At 32.9% G+C, this 18,743-nt stretch overlaps 1 protein-coding gene across 1 annotated transcript in view; it reads left to right on the top strand.

Annotated features, from left to right (window-relative positions):
• The window catches only part of PIK3C2A (phosphatidylinositol-4-phosphate 3-kinase catalytic subunit type 2 alpha), a 159,933-nt gene that overhangs the window by 134,356 nt on the left and 6,834 nt on the right, over nt 1-18,743 (top strand). Inside the window, exons 24-31 of the mRNA XM_051965392.1 lie at nt 719-888; nt 1,527-1,683; nt 2,329-2,438; nt 6,102-6,309; nt 7,162-7,286; nt 14,866-14,983; nt 15,086-15,158; nt 16,196-16,305. Coding sequence (XP_051821352.1) covers nt 719-888; nt 1,527-1,683; nt 2,329-2,438; nt 6,102-6,309; nt 7,162-7,286; nt 14,866-14,983; nt 15,086-15,158; nt 16,196-16,305 — 1,071 coding nt within the window. The remainder of the gene's footprint in view (nt 1-718; nt 889-1,526; nt 1,684-2,328; nt 2,439-6,101; nt 6,310-7,161; nt 7,287-14,865; nt 14,984-15,085; nt 15,159-16,195; nt 16,306-18,743) is intronic.

The raw sequence follows: 18,743 nt of genomic DNA on the forward strand, positions 1-18,743 counted from the left end.
ATTGAACTGATGTACAGTTTGACCTGAATTTTTCTGAATCAGAACATTCCTTTTTCCAGATATGATAGAACCTCTTAATAGTCCTTGTTGCTAGGGAGTTTAAAATTTCTAGATTGCTTTTGTTTGGGAATTTTCAACTGTAGTAGGACTAAAGTCAATCAGGTATCACACTTAAGTCCAATTCCCCAGAAAGAAGAGGACCACCAGACTGCCTAAAGAAAGGTGGTAAATTGGCCCAGGTTGGTAAAATGGAGCATATTAAATTGTCTATACAATTTGATATATTGAAATTAAACTAATGATTGGCCACTAAATTTCTAACCTGCGTGAAATAGCAAGACTGTCTCCCCAAACAGCTAAAATATACTTTTTATCTTTTTCATATCATGAAATTGACATGAAAATTGCCACAGCTTTTATAAAGTCCTCTCAAATAACAACAGAGTTATTACTTTATTATACTGCATAAGAAATTGCCAATGGATAGAAGAACATCTCATCTCAAAAATCAGATATTTTCAGGGATTAGCAAGATCTCTTTGCCAATTAGTAGTAGGCAAGAATTGGCTTGACAAGGGTTCAGTTACAAATATATTAAAAATAGTTATTAACTAACTTGCACATGATGTAGTGGTACCTTGAGGAATTTTTTTTTTTTAAACATAGGTGAATTTCTTTTTCAAAGATGCTTCAGTAACAAAATCATTTTTTTCCCTAGGCTTCTGAGAATTTCATCTATTCATGTGCTGGATGCTGTGTAGCCACCTATGTGTTAGGTATCTGTGATCGACACAATGACAATATAATGCTACGAAGTACAGGACATATGTTTCACATTGACTTTGGAAAGTTTTTGGGCCATGCACAAATGTTTGGTAGTTTTAAAAGGTTTGTTTAAATATGAATTCTAGAATGAATACGTGTTTCTATTATTTAAAAATTATCCAACTTTGTTGTTATTCTTAATACTTTAGTGGTTCATTTTTAGCATGAATTATAAAAAGTTATAATTTCTACTAAATCAGAATACATGACTGGTTTTACAGGATCCCATGCTTAACAATTTATTTTTAAACCTAGATGAATAAGCTTTCTATTTTTCCTGATTGATAATTATTTTTTGAACTTCATCATACTATTTAATATTTTGTAAAAACAGAATCTAGTTTGTGTTGTTCAAATATGTTTGAACTTGTGATTTTATGTCTATAGTTGTAGCTCCACAAATATTTACAACTTAAATTCAAAATAGGCTCTAGGATTGTGAAAATCTCTGTGGGGGTGAGATTGTTGATTTATCAAAGTAAATAATAACTTATTTCAGTTAATTGTGCACTTAGTATATAAATTACTAATTTAGATATCCAAAATTGAAATTGCTTAATGTTGAGCCTAATAGCATGCTCCCTACCTTAGAGTTGTAGTTAATGGTTCAATATCACTTTGATAAATAATCATGTTTTAATAATATGATTTGAACATTTTTCTAAATGTATTTTCTGCATCTTTTGCTATTTTACAAACAGGGATCGAGCTCCTTTTGTGTTAACCTCTGATATGGCATATGTCATTAATGGGGGTGAAAAACCTACCATTCGTTTCCAGTTGTTTGTGGACCTCTGTTGCCAGGCCTATAATTTGATAAGAAAGCAAACAAACCTCTTCCTTAACCTTCTTTCATTGGTAACTATCTTCTTAAATATAACATTTGTGGTTTGGCTATAAAATTTGAGAAAATGAGAAATGTGTCCTTAAACAAGGCCAGGTTTGGTGGATAGGGTTTGAACTTGTGGGGGAAACACCCTCCACTAATGCTGATGTCTTGAATGTAGGGCATTACCAGTATGGAAACATCCTCCACTAATATCTGTTAGCTATAGTCTCAGAGAATTGCCTGGGACATTGAAGTTAGGTGACTTGCCCATGGTCATAAAACTTGTTTGTATCATAGACAGGTATTAAACTGAGATCTTCTGATTCCAGTGTCGGCCCATAGCCAAATATATTGGGGGTTCACCAAAAGTAGTGTGATAGAGTAAAAAGAACTGAATTAGGAGCAGGGAGAACTGAATTTCTTCTGCTTCTTACCTTGATCAAGTTGCTTAATCTCTCTTGATCTTTGTTCCTTTGTAAAATGGGGTTGGACTTAATGATATCTAATCTCATTTTATAACATAATCTAAAGACAGTCCTTATGGAACTGTAATCCATTGATGTTGTTTATTCCAAACTGGCAGTTTAGATGTAGGTGTTTTTTTTTTTCTTTAAATTTAAAATTAACTTTACATTTATCTCAAATTTACTATATTTTTTATTTTTCTTCTATAGATGATTCCTTCAGGGCTACCAGAACTTACAAGTATTCAGGACTTAAAATATGTCAGAGATGCTCTTCAGCCCCAAACTACAGATGCAGAAGCTACAATTTTCTTTACAAGGTATGAAATACCTAAAAAAACCCACAATTTTTTTTTAAACAAAGTATAATATGCTTAAATACATTAGGAAAAGGGCCAAAATTAATACTTTGCTCAATTTTACACTGGTAAATCTTAATTTGCACAAATAAAATGAAAAAAGAAAATCACAACACTGAAAGATGTTTATTTGCAAAAGAAAGAGCATCCAGTGTTTTTTACTTAATATCTCTTTCATGTTGTTCATGTTCCATTTTTTAAAGTCTTTCATAACCTGGCACCTTCTTACCTTTCCTTACTCATCTTCATATTCTCTGTGATCAGACATCAACACTGTCACAACTCCATGTACTTTCACTGACTGTTCTCTGTCCTTAATCTGTCCCCTCATTTCACTGAAATTTTCAAATTTCAGCTCAAGTCCAATCTTTTCCAAGAATCCTTTCCCAGACCTCCTTAATATAACCACTTCTCTCCAAGATTACCTCCAAAGTTGTCAATCTCTATCTTTTTTGTGTATAATTTGGTTTTGTGTTATTTCCCCATTATTAGACTGAGCTCCTTGAGAACAGAGACTGTTTTTTGTGTGGTGTTTAGCACATAGTATGCACTTAATAAGTGTTTGTTGATTTGACCAAAGGAAGAGAAGTGTGGTTATGTTTTTTGTTTTTTTATCTATTCTCTGGGACTTAAATTATTTTTTCATTTGGAGATTTTTTCATTTACTTAACTGGGCTTATAAGTACTATTTTCTTGGTTTTCTTGATTGTCTTTTTTTCACTCTAAATCATATAAATCTTCTGAGCTAGGTGACATAGTCATAGAGCACTAGACCTGAGAGTCTGCCTCATCTAAATCTAAATCTTATCTCAGATTCTTTCTGGCTGTGTGATCAAGGGCAGGGCACTTCTCTTAATCTCAGTTTCCTCATCCTTATATAAAAAGAGACAATAATATCATCTATTTCATGAAATTATTGTAAGTATCAAATAAGATATGAAATACTTTGCAGAGTTTAAAACATTATATAAATAATGGGCATTAAATATTATTCTGACATTTTGTTCAGTTCACACACACACACACACACACACACACAAATATCACAACTTTTTAATCTTTTTGATGTGTTCCAATTGATGGGTACCTGCTTTGTTTCCAATTCTTTATTAATACCGAGAATGTTCTTTTTTTTTTTTTTTTTAAATAACCTTTTATTGATAGAACCCATGCCAGGGTAATTTTTTACAGCATTATCCCTTGCACTCACTTCTGTTCCATTTTTTCCTCTCCCCTCCCTCCATCCCCTCCCCCAGATGGCAAGCAGTCCTTTACATGTTGAATAGGTTACAGTATATCCTAGATACAATATATGTGTGCAGAACCAAACAGTTCTCTTGTTGCACAGGGAGAATTGGATTCAGAAGATATAAATAACCTGGGAAGAAAAACAAAAATGCAAGCAGTTTATATTCATTTCCCAGTGTTCTTTCTTTGGGTGTAGCTGCTTCTGTCCATCCTTGATCAATTGAAACTGAATTAGCTCTCTTTATCGAAGAGATCCACTTCCATCAGAATACATCCTCAAACAGTATCGTTGTTGAGGTATATAATGATCTCCTGGTTCTGCTCATTTCACTTAGCAGCAGTTCATGTAAGTCTCGCCAGTCCTCTCCGTATTCATCCTGCTGGTCATTCTTTACAGAACAATAATATTCCATAACATTCATATACCACAATTTACTCAATCATTCTCCAATTGATGGGCATCCATTCATTTTCCAGCTTCTAGCCACTACAAACAGGGCTGCCACAAACATTTTGGCACATACAGGTCCCTTTCCCTTCTTTAGTATCTCTTTGTGGTATAAACACAGTAGAAACACTGCTGGATCAAAGGGTATGCACAGTTTGATAACTTTTTGAGCATAGTTCCAAACTGCTCTCCAGAATGTCTGGATGTGTTCACAATTCTACCAACAATGTATCAGTGTCCCTGTTTTTCCACATCCCTTCCAACATTCCGCATTATCTTTCCCTGTCATTCTAGCCAATCTGACAGGTGTGTGGTGGTATCTCAGAATTGTCTTAATTTGCATTTCTCTGATTAATAATGATTTGGAACATATTTTCATATGTCTATAAATAGTTTCAATTTCTTCATCTGAGAATTGTCTGTTCCTATCCTTTGACCATTTATCAATTGGAGGATGGTTTGATTTCTTATAGATTAGAGTCATTTCTCTATATATTTTGGAAATGAGGCCTTTATCAGAACCTTTGATTGTAAAAATGTTTTCCCCGTTTATTGTTTCCCTTCTAATGTTGTCTGCATTTGTTTTGTTTGTACAAAAACTTTTCAATTTGATATAATCAAAATTTTCTATTTTGTGGTCAATAGTGATCTCTAGTTCTTCTTTGGTCATAAATTCCTCCCTCCCTCTTCCACAGGTCTGAGAGGTAAACTATCCTATGCTCTTCCAATTTATTTATAATCTCATTCTTTATGCCTAGGTCACGAACCCATTTTGACCTTATCTTGGTGTACGGTGTTAAGTGTGGGTCAATGCCTAGTTTCTGCCATACTAATTTCCAATTTTCCCAGCAATTCTTTTCAAATAATGCGTTCTTATCCCAAAAACTGGGGTCTTTGGGTTTGTCAAACACTATATTATTAAAGTTATTGGCTGTTTTGTCCTTTGAACCTAACCTATTCCATTAATCAACTAGTCTATTTCTTAGCCAATACCAGATGGCTTTAGTAACTGCTGCTTTATAATATAATTTTAGATCTGGTGCAGCTAGGCCACCTTCATTTGATTTTTTTTTTCATTAATTCCCTTGAAATTCTTGACCTTTTGTTTTTCCATATGAACTTTGTTGTTATTTTTTCTAGTTCATCGAAGTAGTTTTTTGGGAGTCTGGTATAGCGCTAAATAAATAGATTAATTTACGTAGTATTGTCATCTTTATTATATTTGCTCGCCCAATCCAAGAGCATTTAATATTTTTCCAGTTGGTTAGATCAGACTTAATTTGTGTGGAAAGTGTTTTGTAGTTTTGCTCATAAAGTTTCTGATTTTCCCTTGGCAGATAGATTCCTAAATAGTTTATACAATCAGTAGTTCCTTTAAATGGAATTTCTTTTTGTAACTCTTAGCTGTTGGGTTTTGTGAGAATGTTCTTAAGAATTTTTTTTTGGTATATATTAAATCTTTGTTTTAGTCTTCCTGAATTAATTTTGGAAGAGGAGTTAATCCCATTGCATTTCTAATTGTATAATCAATGTAGAAAATATTTTTAAATAAAGGAACAGCTATTAGCTTTCATCCCTATTCACTTTACTGGTTAATGTACCATTGAATAAGAAAGATGGAGTGAACATTGTGGCTTCACACCATTTATTCCCTAACACCCTCATATACTTTTGTAAATGCCCTGTACTCATTCACACTTAGTAAAATAAATAGTTATTGTATAGTGGGAAAAGAAATGATCCGTAAGTCACCTATTCTGAATTTTTTGTTTTCTTGAGACATTGTAATGGGACTTGATCCATTTAATAAAGCGAATTTGGCAGAAAACTAGAACCTTGCTTGAAATGCATTAATTTATTTTTCTTTTCAAAAAGCATCTAAACATTACCAGCATTCATTGCTTTTTAATTTCTTGGTATGTTTTTAGGTTAATTGAATCAAGTCTGGGGAGCATAGCTACAAAGTTTAATTTCTTCATTCACAATCTTGCTCAACTTCGTTTTTCTGGACTTCCTTCTAATGATGAGCCCATTCTTTCATTTTCACCCAAAACATATTCCTTTAAACAAGATGGTCGAATCAAGGAAGTTTCTGTTTTTACATACCATAAGAAATACAACCCAGATAAACATTATGTAAGTAATGAATTGTTTGTAAATTTATATGTATATTTTATTAATCTCTTTTCCTACACTCTTCTTTTTATTTTTTTATTTTCTGAATTATTTTTGTGTCATTTTTATTCAATAAATTATCCAAAGTCAAGGAACCAAAGCATTTTCAGACTCTTAATGTTTTATTGAGTCTATCACTAGCTATTTGTCCCTTAAAATGCAATTACAGGTTCCATTAAAAACCCCAGGCATCAAATTAAAGTTTTACTTTTAAGCGCTCATCAAAAATGGTGCCATTAAATAAAGTGATACTATAATATTGGGTTTATAATGAATTTCAAATTAGCTATGGAGTGTCTGGTTTACTAATTTATTATCTTGAATATGAGGAATAACTATCTATTTTGCCTTTTTACTCCTAATAATTTAAGCCAATGGTCTTTGGAATACTAAGCACTGTATGGCTTTCATAAATGGCAGATCTGTAAAAATTAAGGATTTGAACAAAATATTTTATAAGGACCCAGCTTCTGGGGCAGCTAGATGACGCAGTGGATAGAGAGCACTGGCTCTAGAGTCAGGAGGACCTGAGTTCAAAAGCAGCCTCAGACACTCAACAGGTCCTAACTGTGTGACTGAGCAATTCACTTAACCATAATTGCCTCACCAAAAAAAAGAAAGGACCCAGTTTCAAATCTGTTTCTATTTATTATATTCTCCTGTATAAACATTTTCGTATACAAGGTTACATACAACTGACTTTGCTACATACTATACTACTATACTACATACTGCCACAGATTTTCTTAACGTTTGGAAAGAAAAATCTTTATTATAATAGTAATGTTTAGTTTTAATTATTGTCTTTTTCAGGTTTACGTAGTACGAGTTTTGAGAGAAGGACAGATTGAACCTTCATTTGTCTTCCGGACATTTGATGAATTTCAGGAACTTCACAACAAACTTAGCATTCTTTTTCCGCTTTGGAAGTTACCAGGGTATGTTCTCTATCAAGCTTTTACATTTATATTATTTATTTAAACTAAAAAATTGATTTTTCAAACATTATCAAATGAAATTTAAAAGATTTTATGTTGACAAAATTTTGTAAGTTAGTAAATTGTGACAAACATCTACAACATGGAAAGCATGATCTATTTTATTTATAGATTTTTGCTATTTGTTACTATAATCAGCAGAAAACAGTGATTTCAATACTGGTTCTCTGGAAGAGTCATTGTCCTTAATCATTACATAAGGAGAAAAGTCACTGCCAAGTAAATATCAGATGAAGTTATATCATACTTATCTTGCTGCCTGTTTCAATTGCAGAACTCCTCTTTGAATAATTGATAAATGTTTGTTTAATAAATTCTATTAATACAGCTATTATTTGTATTTATTAAGTACTAAAAATCAGAAATATGGAGGCCTAGCATATTTAAGCAAAGTATCAATTCTTTCCTTTGTGCTAACCATAATCATATTTTAAAATTTTATTATTAAAGCTTTTTAATTTTCAAAAGATATGCATGAATAATTTTTCAGCATTAATCCTTGCAAAACCTTGTGTTCAATTCCCCTCCCTTCTCTCCCTTCCCTAGATAGCAAGTAATCCAATATATGTTTAACATGGTAAAAATATATGTTAAATCCAGTATATATGTACACATCATAATCATATTTTAAAATCCCATTTTTTCATAACTATATGAAAAAGGATAAAATACAACCCACTAGCCAAGTACTGCAGTGGATAGTGTGTCAGTCCTAGAAGGAGAATTTGAGTTAAAATCTAGCCTTAATAGCTGTATGACCCTGAGCAAGTCACTTAATCCTGTGTGCCTCAGTTTCCTCTTCTATAAAGTGAGCTGGAGAAGGAAATGGCATTCCACTTTTTTATCTGTGCCAAGAAAAGCTCAAATGGGATCATGAAGAGTCAAACATGACTGAAATGACTCAACAACAACATCCTAATTTAAGCCCTTTCTGTGTACAGTTTATTATTCATTTTACTTTTTTATTTTTACTGATATTCTTAACAGCTATTTCACTATCAGTTTTCTGTGGTTATTACTACATTTATAAACATTTATGACTTCAGTGTGACTTAATAGAAAAAGTATATCAAAGTGGCTCTTAAGAATACCAATAAATTTCTTGAAATGATGAGCAGGATGCTCTCAGAAAAACCTGGAAAGTTCTCCATGAGCTCATGCAAAGTGAAATGTACTGTGTGCATAGTGATAGCAAAGTTATGGGCTGATGATCCGTGAATGACTTTGCTATTATCAGCAATACAGTAACCTAAAACTACTCTGAAGGACTTAAATAATGAAAAATGCTATCTATACCCAGAAAAAGAACAGTTTGTATCTGAATACAAACTCAGGCATTTTTTTAACTTTATTTTTTTTGTTTGTTTGTTTTGTTTTGCTTTGTTTTGTTTGCAGAGGGGCATGGGGGGAGAAGATCTATGTTTTCTTTTGCAATCTGACTTTTATGGAAATATTTTGCATAATTTCACATGTGCCTTGGGGGGTAGGGCAATAGGGAGGAGGGGAGAGATTCTAGAAATCAGAGTGTTTAAAACAAATGTTAAAAATTGTTTTAACATGTAACTGAGAGAAATAAAATATTAAATAAATGGGGAGAAAAGAATACCAGTAAAATTACTTATAAAGATTAACTCTCTCACACATACACACAAACTGATGAGACAAATCTGTTAGTTAATGAGTTTCTGAGGGTTTGGGGGGGGAGAGGAGAGGAAGAGAATCATTATAGTTGGCCAATATTCTAGTGGTGATCTTCACTGTACTTAGCTGGAGTTGATCTTATACAGCACACAATCTATTGCTGACCAGTACTAAAAGCTTTTGCATCTCCCTGCTCACTGGAATCTGTGAACATGTCTGTGTATATCTTTGTGCACGTGCACATGTGTGAGGTATCAATTACCTATGTGGGTTCTGTGTTGTTTTGTTTTGTTTTGGGCATCAAGGACAAAACCTTGACAAAAAAGACCAATAAGTGATAATTTTTGCTTTTTTAGGTAATATAACCTACTTACTTCCAAACAGGAGTTGGGCAATTTAAAAAATTAAGAATGTTATTTTTGCTTAATTTTTTCCTCTGAAATATGGACCCAACAGTGCAATAAAGTTTTCCAGAAATCCCTGTGATCAAAAGTCATCAATAAAATGTGTTTTTTTGAAAATTAAACACCATTTCAAACAGGAAACATAATTTAAAATGGAACAAAAGACAGAAGCAAGGGGAAGAAAAATTAAACTGTTACCAGGTTCCTAAAATAAATTAAACATTGAATTTAGTTCTAATAAAGGATAATTTTCCTCACTTAAAATTTTTCTCCAAAGCCATGGCATGGAGGTAAAAGCCTGGATTCTCATTTCAACTTAATTTAGCAATCATTTATTAAAATTTTACGTTGAAAAAAAAATCTACATTGAGCAAGAAGAAAGCTTTGACAGATCCTACTAAATTGGAAAGACTTGAATGTGATACTGATAAGAACAATGGCCTGAATGCTTTCTTAGGCACTAGCTTAACTTATTTAAGAGAGACTAATAACTAAAAGATTGTATACCAAATTAAAATTAGTAAACTTAGCACCTTTTGTGAGTATTGCATTATTGAAATGAAAAGAAGAGACAAGGAAACACATTCTGCCCTCAAGTAGTTTACATTTGTTGAGAGAAACAGCATATGTATATACAAGTATTTACAAGATGATGATTAGGAACAACTTCATATGGACATTGGTGCTTAAGGTTAGCTTTGAAGGAATTGAGGGAATGGAAAGTAAAGTACTATATTTCAAATGAGACACCCTTCACAGAAAATTGTAATTAACAAATATGATATGAAAATTGTTTTAGGTACAAATTCTACATAATTCCAGCTCATAACTTTCAAACTTCACTAATTTTTATTTTAATGAAGTTGACTCTAGATGATTGTTAATGGTAATTCATTAAAAAAAAAAATTAGTTAAGTTTGAAATTTCCATTCCATTAAAAAATATATACTAAATGTGGATCTCCCACCTTTACTAAGGGGTTGGTTAGGGGGTGGCTTCTCTTATCTCTTCACTTGAGGCCATCTTTATAATTGTTTTACATTTAGGTTAAATTTTTGGGCATGTCATTCTTTCCATTTAAATTGCTGTAGTTATTTCTTTGCTGTACTTATTTTACTCTGAGTCAGTTCATGTAGATCTTTTCATGTTTCTCTTTATCACATCCATTATTCTGAAGCACAATAGTGTATTGGAATACATAATGGAAATACTCCTTCATGTTCATAATGCCATATTTTTTTCAGTCATTCTCCAATTGATTGGATATTGTTTGTTTCCAATTCCTAGTCATCATTCCAAAAAAGTTATATATTTTGGAACGTATATGGGGATTTTTTTTTTCTTGATAGCTTCCTTGGAGTATAAGTTTAATAATGGAATCTAGTTCACTTTATTTGCATAATTCCAAATTTCTTTTTAAATGATTACAGTGCTTTCTTTTAAGATATCTGTTTATACGCCTGTATATGTCTGAATTTTCACATATATGTCTATATACATACAGGCGACTAGATGGTGTTATAGATGGTGATATAGTATAGATAATACTAGTCCTAAAGAGTTCAAATTTGGCATTAGACACTTAGTAACTGTGTGACTCTAGGCAAGTCACTTAACCCCACTGAAAGAAAGGAAGAAAATATATAGCAAATTCTACACATTTTTTACAGTTGCCCTACCTGCTTCTTTTTGAACACTCTGCTATTTTATACTATACATTTTTTTAAAAATGTTTAAAATGGTTCTTTCCCTAGCTTTCTTTTTCCTACTCTGTACCCCAAAATTAAAAATTGAAAGAAGAGAATGTAAAATTTAAGAATAATAAACAAAAAGGAAAGCACATAGCAGCTGTGTTTTTGGCTCTCTTAACCTTCATTATCAGGAAGTATATAGCATTATTCATCCTGGAACCTTTAGTGATATGATTGCTCTTGCATTAATCAGAGTTCTTAAATCTTTCAAACTAGTTTTTCTTTACTGTTATTTTCTGTGCTTCTCATTCTGTTCACTCTGCAATTCATATTACCCAGTTTTCTCTGATATTGTCTATTTCAGCATTATAGCACATTAAAATACTTTGGTAACTGTAAGACACAAGGCAATAAGCATTTATTTAGCACTATTATATTATATGCCAGTCATTAAGTGGTGAGAGACTTGAGGCAGGGAGACCAGTGAGGTCTCCTTATAATTAATATGGCAATCATCGGAATATAGAGAAGGAATTAGAGATAAAAAGATGTTGTGAAGTATAAATGGCAGGATCTAGCATCAGATTTGATAAGGGGATGAAGGAGAGTGAAAAGTTGAAGACAGTGCTGAGATTGTGAACCTGAGATGGGTTGAAGGGTAGCAGCATTTTTATTTTTATTTTTTTTTAATGTTTTTTTTTCTTTTTTTCTTTTTTTTTTAATTTTTATTTAATGATTACTTTATATTGACAACATTATCCCTTGCACTCGTTTCTTTTCCGATTTTTTTTTCCCCTCCCTCCCTCCACCCCCTCCCCTAGATGGCAAGCAGTCCTTTATATGTTGGATATGTTGCAGTATATCCTAGATACAATATATGTTTGCAGAACCGAACAGTTCTCTTGTTGCATAAGGAGAATTGGATTCAGAAGGTATAAATAACTCGGGAAGAAAAACAAAAATGCAGATAGTTCACATTCGTTTCCCAGTGTTCGTTCTTTGGGTGTAGCTGCTTTTGTCCGTCATTTATCAATTGAAACTTAATTAGGTCTCTTTGTCAAAGAAATCCACTTCCATCAAAATATGTCCTCATACAATATCGTCGAAGTGTATAATGATCTCCTGGTTCTGCTCATTTCACTTAGCATCAGTTCATGTAAGTCTCGCCAGTCCTCTCTGTATTCATCCTGCTGGTCATTTCTTACAGAACAATAATATTCCATAACATTCATATACCACAATTTACCCAGCCATTCTCCAATTGATGGGCATCCATTCATTTTCCAGTTTCTAGCCACTGCAAATAGGGCTGGTAGCAGCATTTTTAACAGAAATTGAGAAGTTTGAAAGAGGAGAGCCATTGAAAATTTTTTGAGCAAAAGAATAACATGAAGTATTTATTTGGAAAATTAGACTGAGAATGATATGAAGGCTAACTGGATGGGGGAAAGTTTGAGGAGAATGAAAGATCTGTTATTGCAATATTTTTATTTTGTGATGGCAGTTGGGAGGACATCTTGCCAGGTGATTTTTTAAAATAAGTTTTATTAGTCCATTTTTTTTTCTGACAGTGTTCTCTGGAAATAGTGGCTTCTTCTTCTTTTTTTTTTTTTTTAAATAGCTTTTTATTTTTAAAATACATGCAAAGGTGCTACTTCTGGGCTTATACCCCAAAGAGATACTAAAGAAGGGAAAGGGACCTATATGTGTCAAAATGTTTGTGGCAGCCCTGTTTGTAGTGGCTAGAAACTGGAAAATGAATGGATGCCCATCAATTGGAGAATGGTTAGGTAAATTGTGATATATGAATGTTATGGAATATTATTGTTCTGTAAGAAATGATCAACAGGGCGAATACAGAGAGGCTTGGAGAGACTTATGTGAATTGATGCCAAGTGAAATGAGCAGAACCAGGAGATCATTATATACCTCAACAACGATACTGTATGAAGATGTATTCTGATGGAAGTGGATTTTTTTTGACAAAGAGAAGATCTAACTCAGTTTCAATTGATCAATAATGGACAGAAGTAGCTACACCCAAAGAAAGAACACTAGGAAATGAATGTAAACTGTTGGCATTTTTGTTTTTCTTCCCGGGTTATTTCTACCTTCTGAATCCAATTCTTCTGTGCAACAAGAGAACTGTTCAGTTCTGCACACATATATTGTTTCTAGGATATACTGTGCCATATTTAACATGTATAGGACTGCTTGCCATTTGGGAGAGAGAGTGAAGGGAGGGAGGGGAAAAGTCCGAACAGAAGTGAGTGCAAGGGATAATGTTGTAAAAAAATTACCCAGGCATGGGTTCTATCAATAAAAAGTCATAACTATGGAAAATAAATAAATAAATAAATAAAATACATGCAAAGATAGCTTTCAACATAAACCTTATTTCCAAATTCTTCTCCCTACCTTCTCCTACTCCCTTCCTCTAGATAGCAAGTAATTCAATATAGGTTAAAATGTGCAATTCTTCTAAATCCTCATTTTTCAAGCTACATAAGAAAAATCAGATCAAAAAGGAAAAGAAAAAAAAGAAAACAGAAAACAAACAATAACAAAAAAGGTGAAAATATTCTGTTAAAATCTGTATTCATTCCCCATAGTTCTCTTTCTGGGTGCAGATGGCTTTCTCTATCACAAATAGGTTGGAATTGGCCTGAATCACCTCATTGTTGAAAAGAGCCATGTCCATCAGAGTTGGTCATCGTATAATCTTGTTGTTGATGTGTATGATGATCTTCTGGTTCTGCTCACTTCATTTAGCATCAATTCAAATAAGATTTTCTAGGCCTTTCTGAAATCAGTCTACTGATTTTTTTCTTATTCCATCATATTCATATACCACATCTTATTCAGCCATTTCACAATTGATGAATGTCTCCTCAGTTTCCAGTTTCTTACCACTACAAAAAAGAGCTGCTGCAAACATTTTTGCACATGTGGGTCCTTTTCCATTAGTGGCTTCCTTTTAATGATTTTTTAAAATTTACAGTGTAGTCACTGAGTATGTTGTTCTTATGGTTCTACTTATTTTATTCTATTCCATTTTGTGTAAATTTTTTCTCTAAACTGAATGTATTTCATACTATACAGTAATATTCTACTATATCCATATATCATTTTGTTCAGCCATTTATTTTCAGTTGTTGTTTTCAATCATGTCTGACTCTTTGTGAAGGTTTTTGGCATTTTCTTGCAAGATACTGTAGTATTTTGCCATTTCTATTTCTCACTCATTTTAGAGATATGGAAACTGAAGCAAACAGAATTAAATGACTTTCTCAGAGTCACACAGCTAGTGTCAGGTTGATTTTGAACTTAGGTTTTCCTGACTCCAGGCCTAACTCCATTGCACCACCTAACTATCCTTCCAGTTTTTAATTAGAATCATATTAATTGAACTTTTCTTTCTATCTTTGATTTCCTTGAGTTATATGTTGAGTAGTTTTCTTTGAGTAGTTTTTCTTTGCATAGTGATTTTTATTAATTATAGCAACTCATAAAATAATTTTCTTTATTGTAGAGATAATATCCCAAGGGATAAAATCAATCATTTTTAACGTCTTAAAGTACTTTTTTGAATTTTCCCATCTTCATTTCTTAAATACATTTGTGCATTCTTGAGTTTGAACACACTAAAATATTTTGTTGTAAATTGTGACTTTGTATAAATTTCATGATGAAGAAAAACAGATAATTTAAGAGCAGACATTCTTCCATTTAAATGTAAATAGATTTACATACACAAGAATAATTTGTAATTTTCTTTTTTAGCTTTCCTAATAGGATGGTTCTGGGAAGAACTCACATAAAAGATGTAGCAGCTAAAAGAAAAATTGAACTCAACAGTTATTTACAGAGTTTGATGACTGCTTCAGTAGATGTTTCAGAGGTGATTTTTATAAATGAGTTTATATATGTGTATGTCATTTATTTTTAATGTGTTTAGTAATTATTAAACTAATAGGTAATTTTTTTCTTCCTTCAAACACAGTGTGATCTTGTTTGTACTTTTTTCCATCCTTTACTTCGTGATGAGAAAGCTGAAGGAATTGCTAGATCTGCAGGTAAAATTGTTTCTTCTCCCTTTATAGATAAAAGATTAAAGATAAAAGGTAAAACATTGAAGTGAAATAGCAAGAGCTTTGGACTTCCAGTCTGGGCTGTGCTACTTAACAACTGTATGACCTTGGGCAAATTTTCTTCTGTAAACTGGCTATAATGATTTATGATTAATATTAATATTATATTAACCTATTGTCTTAGTAAGTTTATAAAGATTAAATTGATCTTTTTTGTAAATTCCTTTTTAGACTGTAAAGTATAATTTAACATAAGTTATTATTATTATTGCTTTTTCCAAAAGACACTTGTCACCCAAAAATGATTTTTTGATGTAGTCTTCCTGGAAAAAAAAAAAAAAAAAGTGAATTTTTTTCTCCATCATTTTTCCAGCCAGTCTGTTTCTTCTGTGGGTAGGATTTCTAACAGTATACAAAAGTGCTTAAGTAGAACAATTCTATGTCTTGTTTGACTATTTTACTTTCTCATATTATCAAAGTTATTTTCACTCATTCTTACTGTGATGTTTCACTGATGTTTGGATTTGATTCTATCACCATATTGGCCTTGCATTAAGAATTTTTGGCACCTCTTATTTACTAAGACATAAAGAAATTGAAATGCGTTCTTGTTAGAGGAATCACTCACACAAGTAATCACACATCTTCAGAGGATTGAAGTCTATCATATTTAATAATGATACCTGACTTTGTGTTGCACTTTAAAGTTTTCAAAGCATTGATATACATGATAGAATGGAAATATCACTGGCTCTAGAGTCAGCGAAAATGTGTTTTAACACTATTTCTTGGTGATGCTTCCTGCAGAAGCTGTACATATTGAACAAGTATCAGTCACCTCCATGAGTTTTCATCAGGACAATTAGAAGTTGGATAAATTGATTTTTTTGGCTCCCTTCTAGTCCTGGAATATGATCTTCAGTTAGACATAAATAAGAAACTATATACATTCATTCACTGAAACTTGGAATGATTTCATAGCAAAAGGATAAAATAAAAATAAAAATATTTATTTTTTTCAGATGCAAATCCCTTGAGTCCTACCTCTGGCCAAGTAGGAGGAGCAGTGAAATTGTCCATTTCTTATCGAAATGGCACTCTTTTCATCATGGTGATGCATATCAAAGATCTCGTGAGTGACTGAAATGAAAGCTCAATTTTTTGCTTTTATAATGCTACATATTTCAAATCAACAGACATTTATCATTTCCCCACATTGAACTTATCTTTGGTTCAGCTCTTGTAGTCCATTTATTAGAACAGCTAAATAAAATCAAAATAATTTAGGAAGAGAAAGAACACTAATAATTAGGAGGAATGAAGGAAAGCTTTATAGAAGAAATGGCAACTAATCTGAGAATTGAGTTAGGTAAGGATTCTGGAAGGTGATGAGAAGGAAGTGTGTTCCAGGCAAGGGGATGATGTTACCAGATGTATTACAGCAGGAAGTTGAGTGTAGGATAAAACTAATATATTTGTTTGACTTAAACATAGTGTGTATGATGGTGATGGTAATAAGAAATTAGTCTAGAAGAACAGCTAGAAACTTTTATAGCCTGCTTTAAATCTTCATTTGAATTTTGTGTTTTGTCTTAGAAACAGGATGGAATTACTTAAGATTTTAATGAGGAGGAAGGTGACATGGTCAAATCTCTACTTTAGGAAGAATATTTTTGCAGCTCTTAGCTGCTGTGACTTAGCATCTGATTGACTGTGAGTAAGATTACTTCAAGGTTATGAATCATAGTCACCTCTTGAGAGGATAGTAGCTCCATAAACAGAAATAGGAAAGTTTATTCTAAGAAAAGGTTTAGGGAGAATACATTCTGTTTTGCTAATGTTGAATTGCTGGTACATCTAGGTGGAGCTCTCTAGCAAGTAGATGATGATATAAAGAAATTAGGGTCAGATATATTTAAGTGAAAATCATCTGTGTATAGAAAAAGATTGGAACTGTGAGAAGAGCAAATAGTGAGATAGAAGAGATTGGGGTATAAGATAGCATTTCGGGGGCTGTCTTTTGGTTAAAGATAGATGGTAATTTAACAAGGGAGATTAAGAAGGAATAGCGTAGTCAGGCAGGAAACCAGAAGAAAGAGATCTTGGAAAAGCCAGGAAGCAATCAGAATTAAAAGAATGGTTGTATCAGAAGCTTTGGGAAGATCTATATGGTGTCATTGTTAACTTTGAGAGAAGAGAGTAAGTAAGTCTGAAGATGGACTACAAAGGATTGAGAAGCAGGTGGGTGGTAAAGACAAGACAGTGAGCTTAGTTCTTTATATAGGAAATTGTGGGACTAGAAGAATCAAGTGAAACTTTTAAAAGATCAGGATGATCTAAACATATTTGTAGGTGGTAGTTAAGGAGCTAATAAATAGATAGTTGATTGAAGATGAGAGAGAAGAAATAATCAATTGGGGCAAAGTCCTGGAGAAGACAAGAGTGGAATTGGATTAAGAATCTAAGACAAGCCTTGGGAAGAAAGGCTGTCTCTTTCTCAAAGTTTGAAGTAAAGGAGAGTGTAGAGGGCCAGAACTCTGGAGAAGTATACTTGAAACAAGGTGTTAACTCAATGGAATTGATGAGATAATGTTTCTCTAGTTCACATATATTTGGTGTGATATAATAATATAATCTCTTTAGTTTGATATAATATAATTACCCTAGCTTGATATAATTATGTAATCACTCTAGATTGGCTTATACTCAGTATACTGTAATGATGTAATAGTAATAAGGTATTTAAGGGCTTAGAGAACTGGGGACAAAGTCAGACTCAGACTAAGATTGGTTGAGACTGGCAGACTGGCAGACTGCTGGAGGAGACTGAGTCAAACTAAGACTGGGTCAGAGTATGACAGACACAGACTGTGAAGGATACAATAAAGGTTTTGGACCCTATTCTTTTCCATTGTCGTGTTGTCTATCCTGCTGAGACTGAGGCCCTTCTGGAGGACCTCCAGAAAACTAGCCTGGACATTACAGAAGAGCAACATGGACATTTATAATTAAATTAAAAGGTCACACGGTGAAGGGAGAAATTTGAATGGGGAGATTAAAGATTAGATTGAGGAGGAGTTAGGTAGAGCTATGGGGAAAATATGAGATTATATTCAGAGAGAGCAAGCACCAATATTGGTGATAGTGAAATATAAATTGATTGCCTCTTTTGGTAGTCATAAGATGGAGCCCTATGCCTGTAAAATAGTTTTAAAAATGTAGGTTATTAGAATTGAAGAGTTTGAAATGGGAGGCCAGAGTGTTTAAGGGGACATTATTGTATATATTGAAGTTCCTAGTTGTGAGGAAGGTGTAAAGATTTAGACTGCCACCCATCCAACTTCCTTCAAATTTGAGAGAGTAACCTGGGGGATTATAAGAGACAATACCAGCTGTCTGGACCAGATGGAAGACACAGTTAAAGTGAAATTCAGAGGAGAAAAAGCTGCTGAACGATGCTGGCAAAGGCAGTTTTCAAGTAGTGGTGGGGAGCAAAGGATGTATCTTTTTCTCCTTGTCTTAATAGTGATTTGACCTTAGAATCATAGATTTGGGGGGGTGGGAGTTGTA

This window comes from Antechinus flavipes, chromosome 6, assembly GCF_016432865.1.
Source record: "Antechinus flavipes isolate AdamAnt ecotype Samford, QLD, Australia chromosome 6, AdamAnt_v2, whole genome shotgun sequence".
Lineage (NCBI taxonomy): Eukaryota > Metazoa > Chordata > Mammalia > Dasyuromorphia > Dasyuridae > Antechinus > Antechinus flavipes.